This window comes from Diaporthe batatas (genome assembly GCF_019321695.1).
Source record: "Diaporthe batatas strain CRI 302-4 chromosome Unknown Contig00001, whole genome shotgun sequence".
In the NCBI taxonomy this organism is placed as follows: domain Eukaryota; kingdom Fungi; phylum Ascomycota; class Sordariomycetes; order Diaporthales; family Diaporthaceae; genus Diaporthe; species Diaporthe batatas.
Window position 1 is genome coordinate 3,784,130 of NW_025408548.1, and position 27,451 is coordinate 3,811,580.

A 27,451-nucleotide genomic window follows, 5' to 3' on the forward strand; every position below is an offset into this window, starting at 1 on the left:
ACAGGCAAATTGACGGCCTCGTCCCGGGGCCACTGGGGCACGTGGCCACCACATAGCCGGTTGGATTTCGGCCGTTTCTGCGGTACCTGCAGCTCGCTACCTGATATGCCAGCATGGAACTGCCTGCCCCTCCACACACCCACACAACTACCATCGCGTCACCGATTCTTGCAGCTAGCACGACAACACTTTTTCGATCGTGGCCCCGGCAAACCAAGGTGGCGGGGCCCATGTAAGCCCTGACTAGGGATTTGGGGTAGTCGAGTTGTCATCTTCACCCCCCTCCGCCTCCATAACTCACATAGGCGTTTCATAAGACACTCCCAGCTGACCTCCTTGCAGCCACTTACACCAGCCTGCCATTCGTGATTCGCTCCATGAACACATTCTTCCTGGGTCGGCCCGTTAACGACTCTTGTCCCTGCCCGTCTCTTGCTTTCTACCGCTGGTTCTTGCCAATCACACCCTCACTCGCCCAACTCTATCCGAGTTCCTCCCTCTCCAACCTGCCGCATGGAGGTAAAAGTGGTCATCGGCGAGGTGCCGTCTCCTGTCCGTCGCCAACTTGGGGGTCACTTGCGGCTTCTCGCCGCTAAACCCGCGTGCGGCGCTGGGGTCAACCACGCGGCTTCTTTGTCCCGAGAGACAGCCGGACGCCCGTCTCACACATGTAATTCACCGGGGTGATGGCCTACAGGACGCAATGGGAAGAGGATACCTTTCTCGCCCAGGTCGGGCAGAAGAGTCAGCGCGTGTATACTATCCAAGAAGGCCAGCTGTTGCTCCTCGTCTCAACCCAAGTTCGTTCTCGAGAATCCCGTGATATAAAATGCCCATGGCCTCCGAGTGACAGCATCTCGAAAGCAGCGTGGTCCCCCAGAGTTGTTGAGATACACTGATTGTGCCCTTGTCTTTGCTACCTGCGTTCTCGCCCAGTATCTCACAATGATTCTCGAGTCTCTCTTCCCCTTTCTTGTTGCAGCTGTCTTCGTTGTGCCGGTCGCATCCCTCACCCCCGCGGGATGGAGGGCACAGAGCATCTATCAGGTCATGACTGACCGATTTGCCCGAACCGACTTGTCGACCACCGCGTCTTGTGATTCCTCTCGTGGGGTCTACTGTGGTGGAACGTGGAGGGGTCTGATCAGCAAGCTTGATTACATCCAGGGGATGGGCTTCACAGCGATATGGATTTCGCCGTTTGTTGAGCAGATGTCTGGTGCCACTACGGACGGTTCCTCGTACCATGTGAGAAGATAATCGTCATTTGGACTTTAATCCGTGTCTTGCCTCAGCCAGCACGGCTGACAATCCATGATCTAGGGCTACTGGGCACAAGACATATACGCTGTCAACTCAGCCTTCGGCACATCTGACGACCTGGTCTCGCTGTCTGATGCCCTCCACAGACGTGGGATGTACCTGATGCTGGACGTCGTCACAAACCACTATGCCTGGAACGGCTGTAGCAGCTGTGTCGACTACAGCACATTTGTGCCCTTCAACTCCAATTCTTATTTCCACAGCCCGTGCTCCATCGACTACAACAATCAGACTTCCATCCAGGTATGCTGGCAAGGAAGCGAAGTGGTGTCGCTCCCGGACCTGCGCACTGAGGATAGCTATGTCTCGAATACCCTCAATAGCTGGATCAGGGACGTCGTATCGACTTACGGTATCGACGGTATCCGGCTTGATAGCGCCAAGCACGTTGACAGCAACCACTTGTCCAGCTTTGAGGACGCATCAGGGGTCTACATCGTCGGCGAAGTGTTCAACGGAGACCCGGATTATGTCATGCCTTACCAGCAGTACCTCAGTGGGTTGGTGAACTACCCTGCCTTCTACTGGGTCACTCGGGCCTTTTCGTCGACCTCTGGCAGCATATCAGACCTCGCCAATGGCATCAACACCATGAAGGATCAGGCCGCCGATCTGAGTCTGTATGGCTCGTTCCTGGAGAACCACGATAATGCCCGCTTCCCCTCGCTCACCCGCGACATGAGCCTTGCCAAGAGCGCGATCGCGTTCACGGTCCTCATGGATGGCATCCCGATCATTTATGAGGGCCAGGAACAGCACTATGCAGGCGGGGACACCCCGAACAACCGAGAAGCCATCTGGCTATCTGGCTATGATACCTCCTCAGAGCTGTACAAGTGGATCGCCAAGCTGAATGCCATCCGCAAGCTGGCCATATCGAAGGACCCGACCTACCTGGACTACTCGGCGTGGCCCGTCTACACGGACAGCCACACCATCGGCATGCGTAAGGGGTACGCCGGCAAGCAGGTCGTCGGCGTGTACAGCAATGTCGGTTCTGCGGCAAGCACGACCATAACGCTCACTGGTGCGAACACCGGATTCACTTCTGGCCAGGCCCTGACGGACGTGATGAGCTGCACTTCTTTCACCGCCGGCACGAATGGGAATCTTGCCGTGACTATCAGCGGCGGTGTTCCGAGGGTATTTTACCCGACAGCGCAGATCAATGGGAGCGGGATATGTGGTGAGTCAATTTCCTACTATCACAAGTAAATGATGGATGACGGGGGAGGGCAGGGGAGCAGAGGGTCATTTACCAGGTTTATCCCTTGGTGCAGGAACTTTGTGCCTTTCACATGCCTATTGATGCTTGCCAATGAAAAATAAAAGAGTGAATTTGGAATTTGCTAAAACAGACTAGGAGGAGGATCAACTCCACCAACAACCACGACAACGGCGCCGGGATGCACCGCCACTTCTGTCCCCGTCACCTTCAACGAGCTCGTGACGACCAACGTCGGGACGACGGTCAAGATGTAAGTGCTCACTCCCAACCCCACACTGGAGGTCACCTTTATTGTCTCGTGACGTCCCATTCACCCGCACGTGGCCACGCACGCGCCGGTTTGTGTGGGCGCCTAGACTGGCTGCGGTGGTAGAGAGAAAGAAAAGGCCCTAAAGACTGACGCGATGCAACCTCGCCCGCACCCTTGTAGAGTCGGCAACGTCGCAGCCCTAGGAAACTGGGATACCAGCAAGGCCGTGGCGCTGAGCGCCTCCAAGTACACCGCTGCGAGCCCGCTGTGGGATGGTACCGTCAACCTCGCCCCGGGCACCGTCAACTACAAGTTCATCAAGGTCGCTGGGTCTTCTGTCACTTGGGAGGCTGACCCGGATCACACCCTGACAGTGCCATGCACTGCTACTACTGTCTCTTCAAGCTGGCAGGCGTGAGCTGTAAGATCGAGCTGGATCACTATCCCCTGGGGAGGGTTTCACTTGGGGGCTGATATAGTGACATGTGCTCTTCTGGTGTTGTCTCCTTGTGTCTGCATGAACTACGATCATAGACAGTAATGATATACAGACGTTGTGCCGTACCAAATCACACTACTGAGCCCAATTTCTTTCCTCTGTCCTTTCCTCTCGTGCTGGAGCACCTGACTGTTGAGGCTGAAGTTTGAACGGCTGCTTGGAAGTGGCTTCGTCGACCACCACCACCGGCACGTTACTGCCATTGGAACAAGTAAATATTCTCTCTCAACATTTGGTCGTCCAGCCTTCAATTCAGCGCAGTCGCATTACAATCAATGCTAAAGAGATCATGGGAGCTGTTTATGCTCACCCTAGGTACCAACTGGGAAAGGGAGAAGAGAAAGGTACTGCGACCATCCAGCGTCATCGATACCCAGGCGTTGTACTATGCGTGTAGTTAGCATATCCGAATTCTGTTCGTCATCCAAGACGTCAATCGGTCTGCCAGTCCAGTGTGCCCATCCGTCTAGTTGTGGCAACCAGGTCAGCCTAGGAATCAACGGTCAACTAAGTACGTCCTTACCCACCCCTCTTCCTTCCACCTCGCTTGATGAGCTGGGATCTTGAGAAGCCTGCTTGCTCCTTTTCTCCCCCCCCCCTTTTACATGACATTTGTGAGGTTCAAGTGCAAAGTTATTGTTGTAGAAGTTGCTATTATGTTAGTATACCTTCTCTTGAGGTTCTCAGGTGTGGCTATTTAAGTAGTGCTTTGAAGAAACCCTGAAAGTCTGGCTTATTTCCAAACGGTTTGCATCGAAAGGGTGGAACCATGGTGGCAAGGAGGCTTTGGTCCATATTGTGCTGTTCTCATCTACCTAGATAAGCTTGGCCGTGGGTTGTGCCTAATCACAATTCAGCCCCTACCAGCAGCCTTGGGTGCAGGCCTGGCCGTCTCCCTCTCCCTCATTTACAAAGGGCAGCCAATATTGCCCCAGGCCCAACAGCAGCACATCCAACGACGAGCTAGCCTACACGTTTCAACGTCCACCTTCTAATGGGCCCCACTCTTTCCATTTCTACGGGGTTGATCACACACCAGACCAGCGTCCCCGCAATGGTCAAGAGAAGACTGTACTTGATGGAGATGCCTACACTAGTCAAGACGCTTGCCACTGGTTTCTCGGTCAAGGAATATGCCAGCAACTGTTGAATCATGATAGCAGCCAGGTCGAGCGTGCCGGCGCCGCTCGGCAGCACGGCGATGCTGGCCCCAACAATCACCACGCGAAATCATTGATCTTTGTAGCGTGGCATTTGGTGGAAGAATGGGCAATTAGTTGCTTGAATGATGACGAGAGTACGGCTGCGGTTGGTTTATAAGAGGTGTGTTGGTGATAGGGCCAGGGGCTCACACAGTTCGGAGCCCTGCAAGCATGTGAGTGAATGGCGACGTTGCAGCGGATACTGAGCGAACCAGAGCCATCGCAGCTGGCTGGGCATGGAGTCTTCTTGCCCTCAAGCACCTTTATATAGTGAGAGTGCCATCTAACGCCTACCGAAATGCGGTGTTTCACGCCGTCTGCGGCCGGTGCCCGAAGACACACACTTGCACCTTTAATCCGGCCATTCAGTGTTTTAACATGCTCTCACCACCGCCGATGCGAAAGATTCAGTGAGTAAATCTTTGGGTATACTTAACAAACTCGCACAGAAGAGCTGGTCATTTCAAGCAGAACCCAGGAACGTAAAACGAAACCCCGAACGCCCGTGCCCCTGGCACATCTCCCTCATTCGCATACGCCTCCACATTAGACGACACAGCGGGGCGCCTCAAAGGCCGAAGACCTTTTTGGCGCTCGCAAAGTACGGCCTGCGCCCCTCCTCGTCCGGGTTGACGCCGACGCAGCCCATGTAGGCGTCGAAAAACGCGTCTGGGTCGCCCTTGGCGGCGGACTTGACATCCTGGCACTGGGTGGAGTAGAACCAGGGCCCGGTGCCGAAGTTGTACTCGTCGTCGATGACGAGGTCTAGCACGGTGGACTCGGTGGGGTTCTTGGCCTTGAGCTCTGGGATGCTGTTGGCGTACTGGACGTTGAAGCTACCCATTTGCCTGTTTGGGGTATACGGTCAGCTCTCTGTCGTGTGAGTTGAAGGAGGGTTCTCTCTTTCTTTCTTTTTTTTTTGGGGGGGGGGGGGGGGACAAATGTGCCCTCTCACACCTCCGTGGTCTGTTCCAGCGGAAGAAGGTTACTCACATATTGCTAGTGCCCTGACCGGCGGCAGCGTTGACGAGGTTCTTTTTGTACTGCATCTCCCTTGACTCGAATGCTATCAGGGCCAGGACGCCGGCCTGCTCCACGGGCTCGGTCAGGCCGTACTTGGTCATGGCCTGGACGAGGTGAGAGGCGGCCTGGACGGCAGTGCGGCACTCATCGCCTCGGCCATCACACGAGCTGGAGCTGGGCATGATGGCCAGCAAGACCTGGGTTGCCTCGCGCTTGCCCATGGTCTTGGTAGGCGCGGTCGCCGTCGGGAGGGCCAGAGCTGCGCCCGCGAAGGCGAGCAGAGTGGTGAGGTGTCGGAATTGCATTGTTGTTGATGTTTTGTGCCGTTGTTGAGAGTATGTTTAGTTTGTGAGAGCCGTGTCTTGGTCTCGGGGGAAGACAGGCACTATGACTCTCCAGTGCGGTGAGTCGGTGGCACGGGGTGACGCACAGCGTGCGGGTTCACAACAATGAGGCACGGAAGAGCACGGAAGATGCTTTGTAGTTGCTGGACGATGCCGACGGGACGCAAGAAAGTGAATGATATTGTAAGCGCTCGGCCGGGAGCAGCAAACAGGACAAGCAGCGGGGGGCACAACGCCTCGAAAGAAAGAAAGTGAGCGGCAGGAAGGAGGAACAGGCAAGGCAACACACGTTGCTGTTGTGTTGTTTCCAGGGCTGGCTGGGAATCCAAGAGCGAGTGAGTGAGACAGAATCGTGAGCATCACTGAAAGGGTATCAAGCGGCTCACTCGAACCTTTATCAAAAACCGCCAGTACGGCCAACCGCCCAGGAGACCACCGCCGCTCACTCACACTGTCCCTGGTCCCTGCCGGGCCTTGCGGGCGAGCAAACTTTCTGTCAAAGGGTGGCGATCACCACGCAGTTCCCGGCAGATCCATTGGCGTTGAGCCCACAAGATCCCTCCCCCTGGTCGACGCTTCTCAAAATGATGTTGACAGTGGGGTGGTCCTGGCCAGCCAGCCAGCTAACCACAAGGGACGAGCCGAACTGGGGGGGACAGGGGTACAAGGGTCTCTTCCCCTGGCAGGGGGGCAGCTTTGTTTCTCTTAGGTGGCCAATCAGCGCTTCGTGCCGTGGATGGATCCTGGGCTGGCGAAACGGGCCTAGGAGTGCTTTGCTGTGCGGCCCGGGTGGCCACTGCGCTTGAAACAAACCAGCCCAGGGGGATGCAGTCTGCGAAGAGGCGGGCCATTGCAGATCGATTGGCTGCCTCGCCGCGAGGGGAGATTATCAGCTGTCAGAAAATACGGCGTTCACAGTCGGGTTCCTTTCTGACTGCCGCGCTCAGGCCGAACACGGTTCTGGAGACAGGCAACCGGCCTGACGGGCTCGTGCCCCTGAGGTCGACAAGCCCGGCCCCCCGCCAACACGAAGCGTGTGGTGATATATCGTAATATATATCCATGACCAGGCTGAGCAGGCTGGCCTGGGTGGTGACTCAGGCAGGCCGGATACCTCCTGTGGTCAGAGGTGCCGAGCAGCAGGAGGGGGGAGCTGATTCATCGCCCACTGATCGCTCTCATCAGCCCCCTTGAGAAGTGGAGCACACGCCAAAATAACGACTCCATGCTGAAAGGCAACCAAACCGACTGGCATTTTCTAGTGATCGGCACCACCACCACGTCTATACCTATACTCCGTAGACCTTGAAGAGACACAGATGGAGATGGGTATTTTGTTTTGTACATCCTGCCACTTGCCTTGTCCCCAGTACTGACCCTTTCGCCTTGTCTGGAGGTAATGTGCCGGGGTCCTTGTTTCCTAGCCTTACTGCACAGGACGTGGCCCGGCTCTCCTGTTTCAACAAGCAACACACTCCTCGCCCTCACACGGCCAGGACTTGAACGACCAAATCAACCACCCGGCCTGCGCGGGATTGATCTTCGCCGCCACTCAAGTCTTCCTCATTTCGAGCTGCTCCCAGGCGTGCTAAACGAGAACCCGTCCCCGCTGCCGGGAGACGGGCCGCTTCGCGTCTGGCCCATGTTGTTGGCATCGCCCCCAAAGAACGTCTGGAATTGGTTCTCGGTCCCCCAGTTGGTGTTTTCGGTGTAGTTCTGCAGTGCATCCTGTACAATATTCTGTCAGCCTCCGTTGTCCTCCCGCCTCGAGGGCTCCCCGCGATGGTGCTCATGACTTACCCAGTCAAAATTCTGCCCGATATCCATCCCACTGCCAAACATGGTCGAAAAGGGCGACCCGGGGTTGAGCCCCAGATCACCCGAAAAGTCGGGTGTCATGCCAGTCCCCTCGCCAACCGGAGGAACCGACAAGTCCATTCCTGGGTATGTGGTGCCCCCGGGGCTCTGCATGGCGCCCCCAAATGCGGCTGCCGTCTCAGGCGTCAGCCCACCGGACGACATCATGCCCAGGGTCATGGCCGCCGACTGCTCCGGTTCCATGCTGGCTCCACCCACGTTGGAGAACAGGTCGTCCTTCGTCGCAGCCGAGGGCTGTTGTGGCACGGCCGAAGGCGCGCCGCCGGGCTGGCCCTCCGGGCCCGGGCTCCTGGTCTTATCGAGCATGATCTTGATGATGTTGTAGGCCTTCACCGCCTCCATCGACCCGTCCGTCATGCCCTCCCATATGTCCCGTGTCGTCTCGAGGCTGCGCACCATCTCCAGGCGCTGCTCGGGCGTCCAGAAGTTGGCAGAGAGCGAGTCCTGCCGGCCCCGGCTGGCGCCATCCGTTTGCTGATCAAAATGCAGATCTAGGATAACCAGCATTGTGGGAAGGAGGAACTCTTTTGTCGCTATCGATGCAACGAACCATTTGATGGCCCGCAGCCGCCCGTCAGGTTGTGATTCCCGGTGCAGGCTGATCAGGTGCCGCAGCATTTCCAGCGATGCCTCTATGGCGCTGCGCCTGGAGTGCGCGTACCTTGGGTTGTGTCTCGAGCGTGCCAGATATTTCCGATGCAGGAGACATTGTATCTTCAGGTACAGGATGTCGACGTTAAACCTCGCGACGATCATGGTGAGAGGGTCGTTGCATCCCTCAAGCGGCTGCATCTTCAGGTGCGGTGGGATCTCGTCTCTGAGCTCCCGCAGTCTGGCATCGAACCTCAGGATGTCGTCGTATGCCGCCTGCTTTCCGACCCGGTTCGTCACCTGCAGTATGTTCCCCAGCTCCTGGCAGAGCTTGACCTTGACGATCATGTAGCTGACAGGGGTCGGCTCGCTGTTCGGCCGGGATGGCGGGAGGACTTTGGTGTCTGGGCCGAACTCCTCGTCAAAGATGTTGTGTGGCAGCTGCGTATCGCAGTCCTGGTCGTATATCATGCTCGGCAGGGAAACCTGATGTGAAAAGACAACATCGGTCATTCTCACCATTGCCCATGTGCGCCTTCTCATCTCCTGCCTTTGGTATTAGTTCGGGTGCTGCCCCACGGGATGCACGGTGCACTTACGGCTTGGAATGGCGTGAGCGATGGGAACCATTTGGCGTCTCTGTGATAGCCCATTCGGAATGCCACGCGCGTCACCAGAGAGCATATCAGCCACAGTGACAGGTCCGCGTCCCACCTCGACGAGAATTCCCCAAACACATAGAGCAGCATGGTTTCCACAGTGTACTCGCTCGGCTTGGTGTAGTCCGCAGTTATGAGGCACTGCACCGTCCGCAGCCGATACTCAGCGGCCAGCTCTATGGCCCTGCCCTTCCACTCGGGCGGCTCGTCGCCGACCTTGTGGTAGCTCAACATGGCCAGGCAAAGGATGGAGTAGAGCAGGCCCAGCCACATGAGTGGCGTCTTGCTCGGGTCCTGCCAGTGGGCGCGCAGCTGCTGGTGAAATGTAGGGGCGTGGATGATGATGACGGCATTGTCCATGGAGTTGAAGTACCGGGCACAGAGAGTAAGCACGGCCGACTTGGGAGGCAACTCGGCCCTCAGCTCGACGTCCGTCGCAGGGGCGGCGCCCACCAAGAAGGTTGGCCCGTTCCGAGCATATGCGGGTTTGCTCAAGAGCACCTTCTCATAGCTCTTCTCGAGGTCCTTCTTGTGGTTGTTGAAGTAGTTCTTGACCTCGGATATGTCGGCGAGAATGGTGTGCCAGTGTTCCTGCCCTATGTACATGGACTTGCCCCTGTCGGGGTCCACCTTGAGCACACCGAGGGAGTTGGCAAGCCCGTCGTCAATGTCACTGTCGTCCTCGTCGTCGTCCCTCATCTCTCCGTCATCCTGGCCGGCCCCGGCAGAGGACGAGTTCGGAGTAGCCGAGTTGCCGCCGGGCCCCGATGATTTGGTGCTGCTGCTGCTGCCTGTGACGGCGCCGACGGCTGCTGCGGCGTCCGAGGAGATTGTGGCGCCACCGTGCATGAGGGACAAGACCAGGCCCTCCAGCCGGTCGATGCGGTTCTGCATATCGTCAGGGCCATTGCCCTGCTGGTTCTGGCTCCTCTTGCGGTTGGAGGGAGTGGCGTAGGAACAGGCCAGAGTGTCGACACCCTCGCGCTTCACGCAGTTGCTGCATGGGTGAGTCCGGTCGCATTTCAGCTTCCTGGACCGGCATGGGTAGCAGCTCAGTGGGACCCTGTTCCTCTTGCGCACAACCCGGTGTTGGTCGGGAGAGCGAGGCCCTGAGGAGGGCGTGTTCGAGGGCGGTGTGGGCGTCATCATGGGCCTTGGCAGCCAATTACCCAGACTAGAGGCTGGCCGCTGGGGGAGGGGGGGTGGTTGTGATCTCCTCGGGGTGCAGTGGAGAGCCCGGCTTCTCAAGTGGTGCTTGTCCTGGGGTCCCAAGGCAGGATGGGAAAGTAGATATCTAGGCCTGGTCGCAAACCCAGGCGTTAGTTTTCAAGAGGACAAGGCTACACGCCTGGCAATCGGTCGCGACCAGTCGGGGGGTTGTCGCGGGGTAAGCGGCCCGGTTGGGGCAAGAGCACAAGAGCACAGGGCGCGGATGTCAGGAGCACTCAGCAGCAAGACACCGACTGATTGGCTTGGGCGCCAGGCCGGGCGAAGAGACGGCGCAGAGAGCAGTGGGCGATCCGACTGGGAGGTCCAGGGCGTCGCACGAGGGCCAAAAACCCGCGGGCTCGAGTGCACAATTGAACGATCGTCGCAAAGAGAAACGGTCCCTGCGCAGGCCAGCCGGGGTGAAGAGCGTAGATTGACCAGGGCCCCGGGGGAAGAGGAGCTGGGCAAGCTGGGGCGAGCGAGGTCAGAGATCAATGCGGTCGACGGCGGGATTATATGCGACGTGCATGCCACAGCAGGATCCCAATAGTGGAGTGGTGGAGTGGTGGACTGTGGACTGGCCAGGTTGCCAGGGAAAAAGGCTACTGCAGCGTTAGACGGCTGCTGGCATGCAGCTACTGCGATGCGACAGATATTGTGAGCTGTTGCGATCAATCACACCAAAGCAGGCCGCCCTGGCAAGCGGGTCATGCACCGGCGTTAACGGACTTAAGGCCCAGCTCGCCCTCTACCCCTCTGCCCCTCAAGTGCTGCACCACCTCGCGCAGGTTCAAATCGATTCAGATCGAGGCCCTCATCCTCGAACGAACCACCAACGCCCAACAGGCCCCCCCGCAAATGTCAGATCGGCATCTCCAAAACAGGACCTCCTTTGCGGTTCCACCGTAGTCGCTGGCTCTTCCAACGCAATGACGGGTTGGCGTGCGCAAGGGCGATCGGGCACGCAGGCTGGCAGGCAAGCAGGCAGCACATGCTGACGACGACAAGCCGTCTCTAGACCATGAGCAATACAGTATTTATGTAACACATCCCGCCGCTGATCTCCTCGCCGGGTGACTCATACAGTTCTTGTCCCTGAAATACGCGTATTGTACGGGAATAACGACCTGCCACCCTGCCGCTTTACCTTGTCAGCAACCCAGCCTCGACTCTGGACTCTTCGGTCCTACCACGGTACTCACTCCACCACCGTCCTCAGCCCGCAGACCTGCACAGTCGACGTCAAATCCTCGCTATCGTACAAGCCACTGTCGAGTCATGGTTCGCGGGGCAGAGGATGTCTTGGCCGCCTCCAACCACTGCCTGGCCAGCTTCCTGAGTCCCACAACGGGCCCGCCCGCCCGTCCTACACCCTACACCCTACATACGTAGACTTACGGAGTATTGCCCAGGACGCCAGGCCAGGTGCCGACCTGCCCACCGCAGTTCTCCACCTTCGGCCCCGGGAGGCTCGGCTCCGCACTTGCTTGCCTCGCTGTCAGTCTTGCAAGGTTGCCATGGGATGACCATGTACTCGGAATCATCTGTAAAGAGCCGCTTAAATCAAGGCACAGGCATCAGCAAACATGCCTCTGTATCCCTCCTCCCATACGGCCTCTCAATTGCTGCTCACTGGGCCCGTCCTCGTCAGTACCACCAAAGCTCCGGGACCACGAGACCCTCGGCCTGTGGAAGATAAAGTCAGCTATCTCTCGGCTCTTTTGCTACAGGGCTGCCATGTGTCCCAACGAGTACGGTCCACCGGCCGTGGGGTATGACCTGGCAGCTGCTTGGCATAATGTGGTCCCTGTCCCTTGTAGGCTACCCGGCTACCCACTCGCACACAAGCATTGACTTTGGAATGTACCGATGTTGACAGAGCACAGCGGCAGTCTACCCACCAGAGTTGCACTCCTGTCAACGAATCAGTGTCGTATGTGCCTACTGTTCGGTAGAGGCCGTGCGCTTGACTCGGATGCCATCCAGGGTATGGTCTGTATTCAACCTCTTGGTGGTGAAGATTAGACGGTAGACACTGACTACCAGTTCATCTCGGAACATGTCTTCGTTCCCCCTTGTCCAGCCAAAATCTGCCTGAGCCTGGGGGATCGACCGCGCCATAACGGGGAAACTTTGACTCCACACACAGCACTGAGGATGCCCAGAGGAGCTATACCATCTTCTTGTCGATCACGATGGAATAATTGTGCCAAGTGATCGGATGCCCTCGTTCCCAGGACTTGTCTCGTATCCTAACAACAGACAACCACTGAACCTCACCATAGCTTTCCCCGCAGGATATAAGCTCCGGGATCTACCTGCATATAACTAAATAAGCAACACTTGACTCTCTACTTGTCAAGAGCCAAGGCTCTTGTTCGCTGCCTTTGGTTCTATAACAACTCAATACCAGGTCATGAGCATCTCATAGACTTTACTTGACTCATTTAAGATTGTTGCCCGCAGGTTTCCATTCACAAAGGGTCTGAACTGGAGGGCTGAACAAGAAGACAAAGACCAACGACAAAACTTCCGAAAACGCGGTGCACTCAAAATCTCCACACGATATGCCACATTGGAAAGAAGTTGTCGAAAGCGATTGGCACAGACTGTTATCATTCACCTTCCATATCATCGTCCGAGTTCCTTGACACGATATGCCTCACCCCCCGGTCATGCTGACCCCTTAAGGACATCGGACGAGAGCCCCTACATCAACATCAGGCTTGTAGGCAGACATGATCGTGTGGCACGGTGAGAGTCTACACTGATGATTTGCAACTACTGATAGTTCTTCCCGCTTACCTACTTACTGTCTTTTTGCAAGGCTTGAGTTGTCCTCAGTCGACTTGGCTCACGTATATAATCCAAATGCTTCAAGTCCACATACGAGCTACACTGACCCGTGAACGCTGCAAACCTGGGTAGCCTCCAACCAGCCCTCTCAGCCGCCGCCGCCAAAGCGATGCCGGCTCCCGGTCCCAGCACAACAGCCAAGGGATCCTATCGTGAAATCCCTAAAGCACAAGAGAAAGAACGAGCCTATTTGTACGATATGGCAGGTTTCCCGGGCAGGCGACGCACGACCTTTATCGGCCTGAGCAGGCCAGCACAGATGATCATGATGATCTGGAGAGTCCCGCAGGCGTGAGAAACAAACGCCAGAAACAAGACAAATAGTGTTTGTTTCAGTGGGCGACCTCAAGAGACAACTGCCGTATGGGACAAGCGCGTGTGGTCTTCCGTCTGAAGTGACGCAGCGCCCAGAAGGGGTTGAGCCATCCCGTGAAACACAACGATAAAAGCTCGACATGCTCAGTGCAGAGTGTTTGATACACGAGTGTGATAGGGCGTGCAAAGGCGACGGGACAAATAAGCAGCCGGCATCGATTTGACATCTGGGAACCAGTGCGGCATTGCTCATCTGTATGTACTATGTAGATCACCTGTAGTAGTGAGCTTTGTCTAGGAAGTCCCGTGCATGTTGGCGTGGGTACTGGGAACGTTGCCCAGCTTCTGGCGGAGGCCCTCAGTCCACGATACTTCTCTTGCATGGCAATACATGTCTTCAGAGACAATCCAGACATTTCGGATCACGTCCAAGGCAACATGGTTCTCGGGGGCCCTTCAGGCGAGCAGAGAAAGCCCGCACCCGGACAGTCGAGGACGGTGCATCATCCCCAACGACAGATGGCACGGCTTTTTACCGATCACCACCTGCAGGGAATTTCCACCCCTAGGAAGCTCAAGTTTCCAAGCCTGTGCCTGCGAGCTTAACGTATCAAGAGACAACAAGCCACCCTCCCATCTGGACTCCCGGGGGTCAAGGCGATTCCGAAGGCGCCGGGGGCTAAGCTTCTGGCCTTGTGCGATCTACAACGACATGCGACAGGCTGTGGCGTTTAGCCACCGAGTTTACGTTTCCCCAGAGAGCCTTGTACTGCCGACACTTTTCGCCTTGTGGGCTGCAGACGCTTGCACGGGCCGGCCAGGAGTCCTCTGAAAGCATATGCCCGGGCATTCCCTGAGCCCCGGGCAGCAATCCCACCACACCAGCCAGGGTCGTGCGTCAAAGGTTCAGAGTCGCATCTTGGCAGCGAGCCGCACACCATGGGTCAAGCTCCGAGAGCTGGATGTGACGGCCGCAGCTGTCAGCCCGCGGGAACATATGTACCCCGTTGTCGCCCTGGGCGGACGACATAATATGGCAGCCGAGGAGCAGGAGACCATGTTGCCATCCCCCCCTGCCAGGTGGTCCAGCTGACATCTATCCATCATTACAGAGATTGAATGCAAGACGGTTGAGAGGCACAACAACATGTGCATTCAAGAAACGAGACTCCACGCCATCTGCAACCACGCGGCCGTGGACCGCATTGAGTGCTCGGACAAGTGCGCACACTTTGACACCATCGAGATGCAACTTAGCACATACTGTCAGTCCTGTCGCCAGCAGGTCGACAACACGGCAATCCTGAACTCGGTACTGCGCTGGAAGCTTGGACCCTGTCCAGCCCGGCGCAGGAAGATCCGGCCCGTCAAGACAAATCTTCTCGACGTCCCCGCCGCCCCGAGCACGCCAGGCACGGCGAGGACTCCCACCCAGCATGTGAGGAAGCTGTCCGGCGCCAAGTCCTTGAGCGCCCTCAGAGAGGCAGCCTCCGCCCCGCCCACGAGGGAACTACCCCCTACGCCTCCTACCGCAAAGAGGCTGAACGCCCGGGCGTCGGTGGGAAACCTGGCAGCTCCCCGGACAGCACGTTCGGGCCACGATACTCGTTGGACGTGAAACCAACGCCTCCGACCCTCCCGTTGAGGCGGAGAGCAAGCGAGGCCTTCGAGTACGTTGAGGGAGGCGATGGGCAGCCGAGGCTCGCCCGCGCTCACACCGTGCCAAAGAGCAAGGCCCGTCCCGCTCCGCCGCAGAGGGTGAGTTGGCCATAGCCATCACGTCCTGCCGAGTCTGGCTCCGGAAGCTAACAGGGGCTCATCCTTAATCAACAGCCCGCTCCCCGCGTGCCCATCTGGGACACTACCCCCAGGCGGCCAGAAAGGGACCTGAGGTCCCCGAGGGCCTCCCCACAACAAGTCGCAGGTGAAGCAACACCCGCGCCCGCGCTGAGGAGCACCGACATCGAAACCCACACGACCATGAGTACGAGGCCTAGCACCGCCAATACCACAAGCACCACAGCCACGGCCGCCAGCATCAGCACCAGTGCCAGCATCAGGGCCAACATGAACGGCGCACGTAAGTCAGCTCTGTTGCAGCAGGCTCCCTCACACCCGCCCCCTCCCTCACCACAGCGGGACCAGAACCAGAAGACCCAGCAGCCCCTGCCGGTGAGCACCTCCGTGCCGAGGTCCCTCTGGTCCCTACGGCGCAGTCGATCGTCGGCGCGGAGCCTCGCGCTGGCGAGCACCAAGGAATATGTCCACGCCAAGCTGTGCCGCGGCCCTCTACCGTCCCCGACGCCGGGGAAGAACCTCTTCCCCGCGCCAAAGCAGCAGCAGAGGAAGAAGCCTATCAATATCCACGACCCGGAGTGGCTGGCGAGCCACGGCCTCAAGTGGGACGCCCGCGGGTTGGGGCTGGTCAGCACTGCGGTGTGACGCTGTGCTGTGGCATTGTGTGACTGTCTACACTGGGGTCAGTAAAGACAAGCAAGGAGGACGCTGCGAGGGTTGGCCTCGTGCAGGAATAATGACGATGGTCGGTGGGAAAGGGGAGGGGATAGGGGCGTTGGCCTTGGGGTTTTGGAGTATCCGAGTCATTTGCGATATGCACGGGACACTTGTTGCCCGCACACCACTGGCTCTGCTTTTGACAATCGAGGTACCTGGAAGGGAATTTAATGAGGATAATGACACCTATGTATGGCCAACCGCTTGCCGTGAGCTTGTAATATGTTGCAATGTACGCGCTAGGCGCCGCCAACCCAGTTCATACAACACGGCGGTTGGAAAAGGGGGAGAGCCTCGCAGTGTCTTGTTGTCTGACTCGTCAGCACCATCATCGATAGGAACAGGGCTTCACTTACGTCCAACGTGCGACGGGATGTCCATGCCATCTGAAAAAGTCCGTAGTGCGTTGCCTCTCCTCTCCGAAGCCTTGTAGAGTTGTGGGGAGGCTGGCAGCCTTGTTACCACGGACGTAGACTCTATCCCAAAAGAGGCATCTCACTGTGTAGACGCGAAAAGAAACTTCAGCCGAAACCGCCTCCCAGATATGATATTTTTATTGCATGAAAAAAGAAACCGCTACAAGAAAGATGGGATGAGATCTACTCCTTTGGCAACAGCTCTCTGCTCACACCCCCCCTCACGGGCGAGGAGCCGCTCCCTACCACCGCAATCCTATCGCCATCAAGGTCGGGGTCATATTCCTCTTCCGCTGAGCCCTTGACCTTTTTGCCTTCTTTGGTCGATTTGGCATCGGCCTCGTCCTCCAGCTGAATCGACCCGCTGCGCCGACGGGGCTGGTGAGGGTCGTCGTCGTCATCGCTCCCGGGCTCCCCGATCCTCTCGTACGTGCCCCCCGAAGCTCCTGAGCCGTCGTGGCCCTCGTTGTCGTCCTTATCGACCGGCTTCTTGATGAAGGAGTCGATAATGTAGTACTGCATGGCGTTCATGATGAGGGGGAAGAGCATCATGACGAAAACGATCTGAACCCTCTCGTTCCCCTCGGTCCAGCCAAGTGCCCAGTCGCCGACGCGGGAGATCCACGGCAGCATTAGGAAGATGATTAGAACGCAGAGCTTCATGCCGAACAGGCCGCAGAAGTAGATGACCGACTGCTTGAACCACCACCACGCGTTGGGTGGATTCCCGTAGTTGCCTGACTGGATCGACTCTGGTGGTTGGCCCAGGGCCGTGTAGGACACGAGGCCGGTGAACACACGAAGGAGGAGGATAAGTATGGGGATGCCGAGTGTCGTCTGGCGCGTAACGGTTAGATATTTCGAGTGCTCTTTGACAGCCGGGCAGAAGCTGTGCTAGGGCCAACTTACATCAATAGCAAGGTTCAACAGGTAGAACGAGCAAGGGTTCGGCGTATAGTCATCGTCGGGTGGCCCCCCATCCTGCCCGTCCCGCCGCAGCAGGCTGCGGACCACCATCATCGACACTGCCCGCACCGTCGCGGCGGTGGTCGGCTCAACCTTTATGGAGAAGCGCCCACTGGTAAGCATCGACATGAACACGTTCGCGACGTGCACCAGGACCGAGCCGAACACCTGTTTCGAGGCGTCAAAGAACCAGATCTTGAGGGGCCGCTGCGGGCGTTCCCGCCATCTCTTGTACACCAAGGACATCAGGGCCAGGCCGCCGAGTGCCAGCTGTACGAAGAGCGCGAAGGGGCCAAGCAGGCGGCACTCGCCCTGTTCACCGGCACTGCCTCCGCCGGCTGCCATGACCGCGGTCGGTGCGGATGCTATGCTTGTTGTCGTCGTGGTCATCGCCGTGCTGTCGAATCCATCGACGCCCACCGGTGTGGGCAAAGGGGAGTTCGGCGCTGTGAATGTGGCTGTGGCTGTGGCAAATGCAGCCGGGGATGTGAGTTGTTGGCGTTCAACGAGCTCGCGGACGATGTGGTTGATCGCAGCGTTCGCCAGTGCGGCCATATGGGCTGGATGCAGGACGTCGCAGCGCAGGCAGCCGCAAGAAGTCGAGGAGGCGGCGCGTGACTGACTCCGCACGCCTTCTGGCCTGCAGAGTGTCGACGTCAGGGGCGGTGCTAAACGGATGCGGGAAAGGCAGATCGGCAGGTGGTCTAATAAGCCGCGTGCCGCGTGCCGCGTGTTCAGCCAGTTGGCTCAGAGTTGGACCAGTTGTCGTGGTGGCTGGAAAATACAAAGAGTACAGAGAGGACGGCAAATGCAGGCCGGTAGAAACGAAACGAAACGAAGGCACCGGGGCCTCACGCTAATATTGTAGCTGTGTTGACTTTAAAAGGAGAGTGGACAGGTCGCCCGGTCACAGGTTACAACCAGTCGTTCATAAGGAGAGGCGATGCAGTGCCTACCGAAGGCAGAGGAGTGCCCAGACACGGCGCCTGGGGCGGAGGTGCCTTCAGGTGGTCGGCTGTGAAATCCTTGGGCCGGCTCCTTGCCGAATCATGAAACGTCACTGACCTAGGAGGCCACATCCTCTTGGCCAAAAGAGGGTCTGGGGCTGCAGGCACTTCGCTAAGCTTAACTTCGACACACCTGGGCCGTCCAGCTTCCGAGCGCAAGATGGGGGTCCGTTGCGCCCCAAACGCTGGTAATGGCAAGGCACTATTGCTCGGCACAGGCATACTGCAATCTCGCAGGTTAAAGCACGCATCTCGCCTGCGTCTGCCGGGCTAGCAGCCTGCGGTCTAGCGCAAAAATAATTGTCAGCAGCCCTCAGGGCCGCCAGCCGCAGAGACCAACCCCTAATGTAGCAATTCCGAGGCAGGCGGCTTGGGGCCCCAATTCATCACAGCCCCCATGCATCCACGACCCCTCCGACACTTGACAGGCATTGTCCGCCGCACCTAGGCAGACCGGCACTCTCGCATGCGTTGTGCGAGCACCTACGAGTCAGCTGTTCAGCCGGCACCACAGGATCACATACAAGCACTACGGCTGCCACAGCAGCATGGCATCAGGGAGGAGTCATCGTGATCTCAATTGTGGACTTTAGTCCAGATATGCCCCGTCACGGCATAGACCAGCCCGCCCCAAAAAATAAGCTCGATGACCTTGACGAAAACAGAAATAAGAGTCGTCCCAAAGGCGGGCACGCTGACAATGAGAAACGCGTTGCAGCCGCCCACGTAGAGAAAGAGGGCGGTATTCTTCAGAGGCCAATCTGATGCCGAGACAACGAAGCAACGCCCTGTCGTTCAATAATGAAAGTAGACTCCCCGTACCAGGATCCTGGAGTCATCCGTCGCATGCAAAATCTCAAGTTTGCCGAGCAAGACCAGCGTGTGCCCACACTAAGTGATGATGCTTTCCCAGCTCCCCCAATGTGATGCTGGCCGCCTCGAAATTTCGTTCGTGGGGGCCGTGCTCAAGCGCATTCGGGGACGGTCGGGAGGAGACCACGGACGAAGCCGGAGAATGAATTCCTAGATCCTCCAGTCTTCATAGGGGTCGGTCTGCTCTTCTTGGGAATCGGTCGCGGGGCCGATCTGGGAGGGGAGGGAGTCTTCGAAGACGAGGATTTCGAAGGGGAAGACGGGCCTGCAGGACGACGTGTTTGCAGGTGCTTGTCCCGAGGCCCGTCAAATTGTCAATCGATACCGTGTTGTTTCTTGAGCTGCGCTAAATTCTCCTTGCGTGCCTCGAGGTCCTCTTTTGACTTGGCCATCTTCTCTGGCTGGTGGTATAGTACTGCCGGACTGCGTTAGTGGGAGGCGCCTTTGGGGACCGCAAGGGGCCGGGCGTGACATGTAGACTCACCGACAAGGTAGCGACCCTGGAAGTTGAAGCCGTTCAACTTGTCGCACGCCTGCTTCGCATCCATGACGTCTTCATAGACGACGAAGGCAGTTCCCTTTGTGTTGGACGCAATGCCCTGGCGGACCTGGCTGCGGGGGACGTTAGTATCGGGGCCGACATCAAGGACAGGGGGTGCCGCGTACCGGATGGGCCCGTACTTGCCGAAGAGCTCGAAGAGCTCCTCCGGTGTCACGTTGTAGCTGCGATGACCTGTCAGCGTCGGTGTGCCCAGATGATATGAGAGGGTAGGGGTTAATGATAACGAACCTTAGATTCTTGACGAACAAAGCTCTGGACATGATGAAGTTTGAGTCAGCAAGGGTCCTCAAATCCTAGGGGGAGGTCCCGTTGGGACTAGATAGACCAGGGCGCAAGCCAGCGGAGGTCTCGAGATGCCTGCAGGGCCGTGACGGGGTGGAGGTGACGGTAGGCGGTGGTGACACGGAGCAAGCCACGGGGGTGCGTGACCGGCTGGGACTACAGGGAGCTGGGCCAAGGGAGATAGAGGTCTAGGCTACGTACCGATTTACCTCCGGAGCAAGTTTACCGGCGCGACTCATATCTTGATGGCCGTGTCTGCTGGTACCTTCACAATCGAGAGATCGTAGGTAGGATTATGTGGTGATTGAGATGGGTGATGGGTTGGACGCGGGCGAATGGGCGGAAGTCCAGAGGCACGGGTGTGGTCGGAGGAAGGATGCGAGGCGAAAGGTCGTCTTGGAAGTTGGACGCGGATGGGCGACCCCCTCCCCACTTCTCAGGCAGCACGTGCTCCCAATTGGGTACCTGGGTACACTATCTGGCCCTCGCGGTGCCGCCTAGCATCCTGGTTAACACCGCTCGCCCTCCGACCGTGCGACCAAACGGCTGGACCTCTCCTCGTGCGCACTACGAACCCCCCTATCCGGCCCGCAGAACCTTCTCTCATCTCACTTCACGAACTTACGGCTTTCCCTATCTTCAACATATCGCACGCGTCCGGTACACAGTCATGCGAGACAAGGTCTGTCAATCATGGCCCAAGCCATGACGTGTAACGTGGAGCCTGAGGGTTAGGGGACAGGCTCCTCTTGATGAATGCAGAACGGACAGGGCAACGCTCGCCGTCAGGACCTGCGAGCCGTTATCTAGTTGCTCTTGCCTGCCGGCCGGCGCCTGGACCTTCCGTCAGAGTAAACAAGCACCCTGCGGTGGTGCATCATAAACAACAAAGGCTGCCAGCTAGAAAAGAGGGACGAAGAGACGGCCTGCAGGCACTGTTTCATCATCGGCTGCTTACCTAGGTACTTCTCTACGGTAGGTCTCACGTCGCTGGCTCATTGGCGAGAAATTTCGTCGCCGCCCCCGAGGGTCGTTAGCTGAGCCTGAATGTGCTAAATGATTAACCCGCTTCCCGTACTGCATCTCACCTCAACTCCCTGGGAGCTCTCCTCCCACCCCTTTGACTTGACCTACTCCTGTGCACCGTTCACAACAACACTCTCGACTTTGCAAACAAGTGACATTCAGCACCGTGTCCGCAGCTTGCACATCTCCCTTTGCGCACTCAACCCTGTCAGCCTGTCTGTCTGAGGGATCATCGCCCTCTCTCTCTGTCTAGTGGCAGCGCTGGGGAGGCGTGAATTATCGGCGCTTAGCCCGCCAGCTGAGAATCAGCAGCCCCGAGCGTCGCAATGCCTTCGCTCACCCAGCCCCTCTCAAAAAAGAGAAGACACGACGACTTCGACGCAGATCCCGAGTACCACATATTGTATGGGCAATTAATCGACAGACCATCGGCTGCGTCCCTCGCTGACAAGTTCAACCTCAGCCCGCAGGACCTCCATCATGACATTTGCGCTCAGCGCCATGGGCCACCGCCGAGGAAGATCGTGTCGTTCTCAAGTCCGCGGACTAAGAAGTTGCGGATGATGGCGGAGCCGCAAGACAGCGAACAAGACGCACCATACTCAGTCCACACGCTCCAGCAAACAAGCCCGAGACCAGCCCACATGGCACCATCCTCACGACACCACCACGCCAGGTCGCCATCTGCCAACAAGCTAGGCCCAAGGACAACAATCACCACGAATCTCCTCGCGCCGTGCCACATCTGCCACAGGAAACCCACGAAAAAGACCGACCTCGACTCGTATGCCGACTGCCAGGGTTGTGGCGAGAGGACGTGCTACATCTGTATGCGGGAATGCCTAGGATGGACCACGACGCCTCGGGAGAGCCGCAGCCCCAGCGAATATCATGGAGGGAAAGTGGACGAGGTGGTGGAGGTGCTGATGCGGGACGAGGACAACAACGAGGAGCACGAGCAAGGCGGAGGAGGCACAGGGGGCGACCACCCGTTTAACATGAAGCCGGAGGACTCACAGCCCGACTACGACAGTCTCCGGGTCGACTACAAGAGGAGGCAGGGGCCTTGGGCCAAAGAAGGCGGCAGGGGCCATCGAGGCAGGATATGTAGCCGGTGCTGTGTCGAGGAGGGCATGGAAGGCGAGGTCACCTGCCTGGGCTGTCTCGCGGCCTAGGTGCTACGGCATGTCCCAGGGGCTCGACTGGCGGGCATCTGCTCGCTTGGACATTGCCCAGTCTTCAATCTGGGCCAGGTTTGACGACCCCTGTGAAAGGGTGCTTCCACATCAGATGGTGTCCATGAACCATGGCATGCCTCGCGATATTCGCTTCCTCGGGCAGTCCACCCTTGATATTTGAGCCGGGTCTTTTAGTGGTTTATAATACAGGTGCTGCCAGTTTCTCCTGATAATTGCTGGGCAGGAGGATTGGGCAGAGTAATTGGGCAACCGGCAGACGGGACGGAACGGAGCCTGAAGGACGCGCGCCAACAGAGATAATTAGGTAGAAACCACAGGGATGGAGGCCAGGATTAAGACCCGATATGATCATCAAATGGGCCCCGTCTTTATGCTGTCTAACGCGGATGTGCCTAGCAACTCCCTAGGTGTTCCCATATTCATACAAGCAAGCCGTAGCAGTATCACCCCCCAGCCACAAGACCACCCACGATGTTCCCGTCTAGTTGTACTGCATGTACGACGCGGTGGAGTTGAACTTGAGGTTGCCCTTGATGACCTTCTCCACCGCACTCAGGAAGTCCTTCTCCGTGGCCACCTTCCTCCGCGCCCGGATGGCAAACATACCCGCCTCGGTACACACACTGCGCAGTTCAGCGCCGGTGGCGTTGGGGCACAGCCGGGAAATGAGCTCCCACCGGATGTCACGCTCGACGGACATGCTCTTGGCGTGGATACGGAGGATGTTCGCACGGCCGTCGAGATCGGGCAGTGAGAACTCAATCTTACGATCGATACGGCCAGGCCTCATGAGCGCCGGGTCCAGGGTCGAGGGCCTGTTGGTCGCAAACATGACCTTGATATTGCCACGAGCGTCGAATCCATCCAGCTGCGTGATCAGCTCCAGCATCGTCCGCTGCACCTCGTTGTCACCTCCCGCACCGTCGTCGAACCGCGCACCGCCGATGGCGTCGATCTCGTCGAAGAAGATGATACAGGCCTTCTTGGTGCGCGCCATCTCAAACAGCTCCCGGACCATGCGGGCACCCTCGCCGACATATTTTTGTACGAGCTCGGAGCCGATGACGCGGATGAAAGTCGCGTCCGTCCGATTTGCTACGGCACGCGCGCAGAGGGTCTTTCCAGTTCCTGGGGGCCCGTACAGGAGTGCGCCCTTTGGCGGGTCGATACCCAGGTTGACAAAGCGCTCGGGCGACAGGAGAGGCATCTCGACGACCTCGCGCAGCTTCTCGACCTGCTCTTTGCATCCTCCTACATCGCCGTATGTGACATCGGGTTTCTCTTCGACGGTCATCATGGTGACGCTCGCATCGATCTTGGGCGGCAGGGGAAGCATGATTTGGTACTTGTTGCGGTCGACACCGACGCGCATGCCCTCCTCAATGTCGGTGGGGGACACGCGGTCCCCGAGCTGCACGACGAACTTGGCGATCTGCTTGACGTTGATGACGTATTTGCTCTTGGAGTCGTCCTTCTCATCCGGGATGATCTTTGTGCACCGCGCTACCTGAAGCGGCTGCTCTTCCGACATTCGCTGACGATCGGCTGGGACGTCCCACAGGTGTGGTGGTGCGAGACCCGTGTCTGACTCTTTTACCCCAATCTTCTCATCCACACTCTGTTGCCTCTCTTTTATCTGTTGCTCCAGCTTTTTGAGGGCGGCCCCGTATGGCGCGGCGCCGTAGGTTTTGAGGACCTGGATATCCCTAGAATCCTCGTCAGTACAGCTGGGCCCTCGCATCGGTCGGCTTCGGTACGGACTCATCGGAGAGGGGCGTGATCTTCTTCTCCTCTACCTCATCGTCGGCGTAGTTCTTCTGGTACTTCTCCCAGCTCGAACCCGTGGCGGACGGCTGTTGTCTCGTTAGCACGGGCAGCCGCGACGGCGGTAAAAAGACCGAGGGGGCTGGCTGACCATGTTGGCGGGTGTTGGGAAACAAACGGCCCCCCAGATACGGATGCGTGATAAAGTTGGGCGGGAAGGAGCTTGGTCGTGCGATAGGAAGCTGGTTGGGAGGTTGAAGAGGTTGGGAATGTGATTTGCCGGGGTGACGTTGAGGTAGAAGGGCGGCTTGACGGTTGTAAGCTCGAGCACTGTAGAGGCGACGGCGCTGCCGTAATCCGAAGTTGCCTGGCTGCTGCTCTGCCGTGCTGGCATCGGGTGCCATACCCCTGTCAGGCTAGCCCAAGCAAGCTGAGCCTCGACCCCTGCACGCACCACCGGGACAACATCGTTTCATGCGGCTACTGACTGCCCAGGCGCCCAGGGGGGTGGTTCGGGCGTATCTACTAAGTATACATTTGAAGCTGGGCCATCAATCAGGTAGGCCCCCTACATTTACCTAGGTAGGCCAGCATTCAGTTGTTTCTGAGCGTCCTCTGGGATGACCTCCGCTGGTGTAAGCTCCTCTAAGGCAACCTCCTTCAGGATACCTAGGTACCTAGGTACCTAGGTAGTCTTGTACAGGACAGCCTCCGATGAAGGAAGCTGCTACGTGACAGGCCTCCCATGGGTTTCTTACCAAGCTCCTGGGCCGCATGTTCTTGATCGTTGGAAATAGAAATAATCACGTAATCAGTTGGTGGTTCACACGAAATTGCTTCTCATGATTTCATGATTATGCTATGGGCATGCGGTTTTCTAGGGCGGGATTCATGAAGCCACTCTTGCTACCTTCCTGGCCGGTCCATTATCTACTGAGCGCAATGTCGTCTATTCTCAAGATCATCTTGACCGTCTCCGCCGCCAACTCAATCGCGCTCGTGCTCACCAGCAGAGGCTGCAGTACGTTCTCCTTGGAGATGTTGGAGTTGACGCCTCCGCTCTTGATGCTCACACCAGCGTTTCTCTCGCCCAGCTCATGGCGGTGTCGCAGATCCGTGACGACTCTGATTGGGTTCAGACCTGCATTCTCGGCCAGTGTCGTCGGGATCACCTCCATCGCCTCGGCAAATGCCTTCCAGCAGATAGACTCGGTGCCTGTCAGCTCTCGTGATTGTTTGGACAGCTGGGCGGCAATCTCGATCTCGGGAGCACCACCACCCGCGATCAGGGCCTTCTTCTTCACCAAACACCGTACCACGCAGAGAGCATCGTGCAGGGACCGCTCTGCCTCGTCGAGGATGAGTGAATTTGCGCCACGGACGACGACAGAAACAGTCTTGCCTGCAGACTTGGTGCCGGTCACCTTGACCATGCGAGACCCTGAGGACTGTACCTCCTCCACGAGGTCAGCACTGCCGAGCTTGTCCTCGGTGAACGAATCGATGTCCGCAACGGGCTTGCAGCCCGTGGACTTGCAAATGAATTCAACCTCGTCGCGCTCGATGTCCTTGACGACCAGAATGTTGAGTTTGGCAAGGAAGTGGAGCGACAAGTCGTTGACAGCGTCCCGGAGGATGGACTTCTGGATGAGAAGGACATTGCACTTGGACTTCTTGATCTTCTTGGCCATGTTGAGCAGGTACATGCGCTCTTCCTTCACAATCTTGTCCATCTGGCGGTAGTCATTGACCGAGATTGTGTTCTCCATGTCTGGCTTGGGCGGGCTGAGCTGGAACTGGATGAGACCGATCTTGGCCTTCTCCATGCGGATGGGACCGCCCGCGTTCTTGATGACAGGTTGGGTGAGCACCACGCCGTCCACCAGCTCGCTGTCCTCGATCGTGCCTCCGACCTTCTTGATGGTCCTGATATTCTTGAGGTCCACATTATCCGCAGTCTTGAGGTCTATCGTCTTGGTGACGGAGTTGACAGCCATGGGTCCGAGCAGGTTGGCGTACTGAGAGACAATCTTTGAGGAGAGGGAGGTGTTCGCCGCTTGCAGGAGCGCAGAGGTGTCGGTGAGAGCGATGGGTTGTGACATGTCGTGAAGGACCTGTACGGCAGCATTCGCGGCCCGCTGGAAGGATTCGGATATGACAGAGGGGTGGATGCCTTTTGACAGCAGGCGGTCGGCTGCGCCCAGCAGCGCACCGCAGATGACCACCACTGATGTTGTGCCGTCACCAGCCTCGACATCTTGTGCGTTGGAGAGATTGACGAGCATCTTGGCCGTGGGGTGCAGGACGGACATGCTCTGCAGCATTGTGCTGCCGTCGTTTGTGATTATCGTCTCGCCCTTTCCGCTGCGGATCATCTTGTCCATTCCACGTGGTCCCAGGGAGGTCCTGATGGCGTCGGCAACCGCTAGAATGCAGGTTAGTATACTGCACTGGGCGGCGGCCCTGAGGGCGTTGCATACCTCTCGCGGCGACAATGTTGGAGGAGCGGACGGCCAAGGGCTTCTCCTTGTTCTAAAAGGGGCTGTTAGGTGCCATCATGTCCACACAACAGCTGCTAGGAGCTTCAGGGAGCTGACAACTCACGCGGAAACTGCTGTTTCCACCGCCTGCCGGTGCCTCTGTTGCGGTCGCCATTATGATCTTGATTGATGCGGTGCCGGAATGAGAGTATCGGAGCGCAGAAGTTGTTTGGTTGACGAGGTCGGTTGTACCCTGTGGTTGAGCTTCGTCGAAAACTTGCCCCAGCGCGTCTGCTGGAGGGGTCTAGTCTATGAAAAGTGTACCGTAGTATGCTCCAGGGTTCTTGGGTGCAGTATGTTGCTCGTGGGGCCCGTGCTAGGCTCAAATGGGCTTAGCCCCTGCTACCTCCTGTGGTGTAGGCACGAGCGTCCCACTGCTCCTGGGCGACGGCGATGGCACCGAAGACCAGCGCCTAAGCAGGGGGCGGCGGGGTTGAAATAGGTCGTTGAACGGTTTGTTTGCGTCGCTGAACAGCTTGTCTGCGTCGTTGAATGACTTGCTTAGATCTTTGGTGCCAACCTTGGCTTCGTCGCAAGGGTCGTCGATTCTGGAAGGATATATATGCTGCTTCCAGCCATTTGGCAGCGCACGGATCAGAGGCCACTCGTTGTTCCACCCGATCGGGCCGTAGCAACCAGTTGCCAAGATGGCGATGCAAGCTGCCAGGGCGATTACGAGCCCGATCAACTCGAATATGAACTGCTAGTTGGGAGTCGTGCTGACGGCTCCCGTGGAGGAGTAGGTAGAGATGATGGGAGGCATGGATCACTGGATAGGTAGGTGCTAGGCTTACTGAAGATGAGATGGATGACTGATTGTTGATGAAGAAGACGAGAGGTAGATCTGTCAACACAGATAGTTGGATTTCTTCCAGCCATGATCTACGCTCTTTCCCGCATGCCCGGCTGGAAGGAACATATCAGT

The 27,451-nt window shown here is 57.7% G+C and overlaps 9 protein-coding genes across 9 annotated transcripts; 3 read left to right on the forward strand and 6 right to left on the reverse strand.

Moving 5' to 3' along the window:
- Positions 1-945: 945 nt before the first annotated feature.
- Positions 946-3,432, forward strand: KVR01_000159 (uncharacterized protein; the record flags this gene model as incomplete). Its single annotated transcript, XM_044784943.1, has 4 exons — positions 946-1,248; positions 1,324-2,509; positions 2,687-2,801; positions 2,982-3,432. The coding sequence occupies 4 exons, from the start codon at positions 946-948 to the stop codon at positions 3,217-3,219; spliced, it is 1,842 nt and encodes a 613-aa protein (XP_044650108.1). The 3' UTR covers positions 3,220-3,432.
- Positions 3,433-4,190: 758 nt separating this feature from the next.
- Positions 4,191-6,589, reverse strand: KVR01_000807 (uncharacterized protein). The gene is made up of 2 exons (XM_044782265.1): positions 5,496-6,589; positions 4,191-5,350 (listed from the first exon to the last, which is right to left on the reverse strand). Exons 1-2 carry the CDS (start codon positions 5,828-5,830, stop codon positions 5,071-5,073), a joined length of 615 nt encoding a protein of 204 aa, XP_044650756.1. The 5' UTR covers positions 5,831-6,589; the 3' UTR covers positions 4,191-5,070.
- A 383-nt stretch (positions 6,590-6,972) lies between these two features.
- Positions 6,973-11,255, reverse strand: KVR01_000751 (uncharacterized protein). The gene is made up of 3 exons (XM_044787434.1): positions 8,938-11,255; positions 7,670-8,884; positions 6,973-7,597 (listed from the first exon to the last, which is right to left on the reverse strand). Exons 1-3 carry the CDS (start codon positions 10,144-10,146, stop codon positions 7,433-7,435), a joined length of 2,589 nt encoding a protein of 862 aa, XP_044650700.1. The 5' UTR covers positions 10,147-11,255; the 3' UTR covers positions 6,973-7,432.
- A 3,269-nt stretch (positions 11,256-14,524) lies between these two features.
- Positions 14,525-15,819, forward strand: KVR01_000055 (uncharacterized protein; the record flags this gene model as incomplete). The annotated part of the gene is made up of 3 exons (XM_044784950.1): positions 14,525-14,931; positions 14,964-15,135; positions 15,211-15,819. 3 exons carry the CDS (start codon positions 14,525-14,527, stop codon positions 15,817-15,819), a joined length of 1,188 nt encoding a protein of 395 aa, XP_044650004.1.
- A 671-nt stretch (positions 15,820-16,490) lies between these two features.
- KVR01_000529 (uncharacterized protein) lies at positions 16,491-17,828 on the reverse strand (the record flags this gene model as incomplete). The annotated part of the gene is made up of 2 exons (XM_044781530.1): positions 16,491-17,144; positions 17,217-17,828. 2 exons carry the CDS (start codon positions 17,826-17,828, stop codon positions 16,491-16,493), a joined length of 1,266 nt encoding a protein of 421 aa, XP_044650478.1.
- Positions 17,829-19,467: 1,639 nt separating this feature from the next.
- On the reverse strand, positions 19,468-20,236 carry KVR01_000179 (uncharacterized protein; the record flags this gene model as incomplete). Its single annotated transcript, XM_044791707.1, has 5 exons — positions 19,468-19,568; positions 19,638-19,765; positions 19,820-19,876; positions 19,944-19,967; positions 20,199-20,236. 5 exons carry the CDS (start codon positions 20,234-20,236, stop codon positions 19,468-19,470), a joined length of 348 nt encoding a protein of 115 aa, XP_044650128.1.
- Positions 20,237-20,474: 238 nt separating this feature from the next.
- KVR01_000792 (proteasome regulatory particle base subunit RPT1) lies at positions 20,475-24,322 on the reverse strand. Its single transcript, XM_044787972.1, has 3 exons — positions 24,138-24,322; positions 23,984-24,075; positions 20,475-23,928 (listed from the first exon to the last, which is right to left on the reverse strand). Exons 1-3 carry the CDS (start codon positions 24,138-24,140, stop codon positions 22,704-22,706), a joined length of 1,320 nt encoding a protein of 439 aa, XP_044650741.1. The 5' UTR covers positions 24,141-24,322; the 3' UTR covers positions 20,475-22,703.
- On the forward strand, positions 21,350-22,198 carry KVR01_000868 (uncharacterized protein; the record flags this gene model as incomplete). The annotated part of the gene is made up of 2 exons (XM_044786220.1): positions 21,350-21,426; positions 21,487-22,198. 2 exons carry the CDS (start codon positions 21,350-21,352, stop codon positions 22,196-22,198), a joined length of 789 nt encoding a protein of 262 aa, XP_044650817.1.
- Positions 24,323-24,819: 497 nt separating the features above from the next.
- On the reverse strand, positions 24,820-26,873 carry KVR01_000509 (chaperonin-containing T-complex subunit CCT4). Its single transcript, XM_044789325.1, has 3 exons — positions 26,591-26,873; positions 26,467-26,518; positions 24,820-26,411 (listed from the first exon to the last, which is right to left on the reverse strand). Exons 1-3 carry the CDS (start codon positions 26,639-26,641, stop codon positions 24,913-24,915), a joined length of 1,602 nt encoding a protein of 533 aa, XP_044650458.1. The 5' UTR covers positions 26,642-26,873; the 3' UTR covers positions 24,820-24,912.
- Between the last annotated feature and the right edge of the window lie 578 nt (positions 26,874-27,451).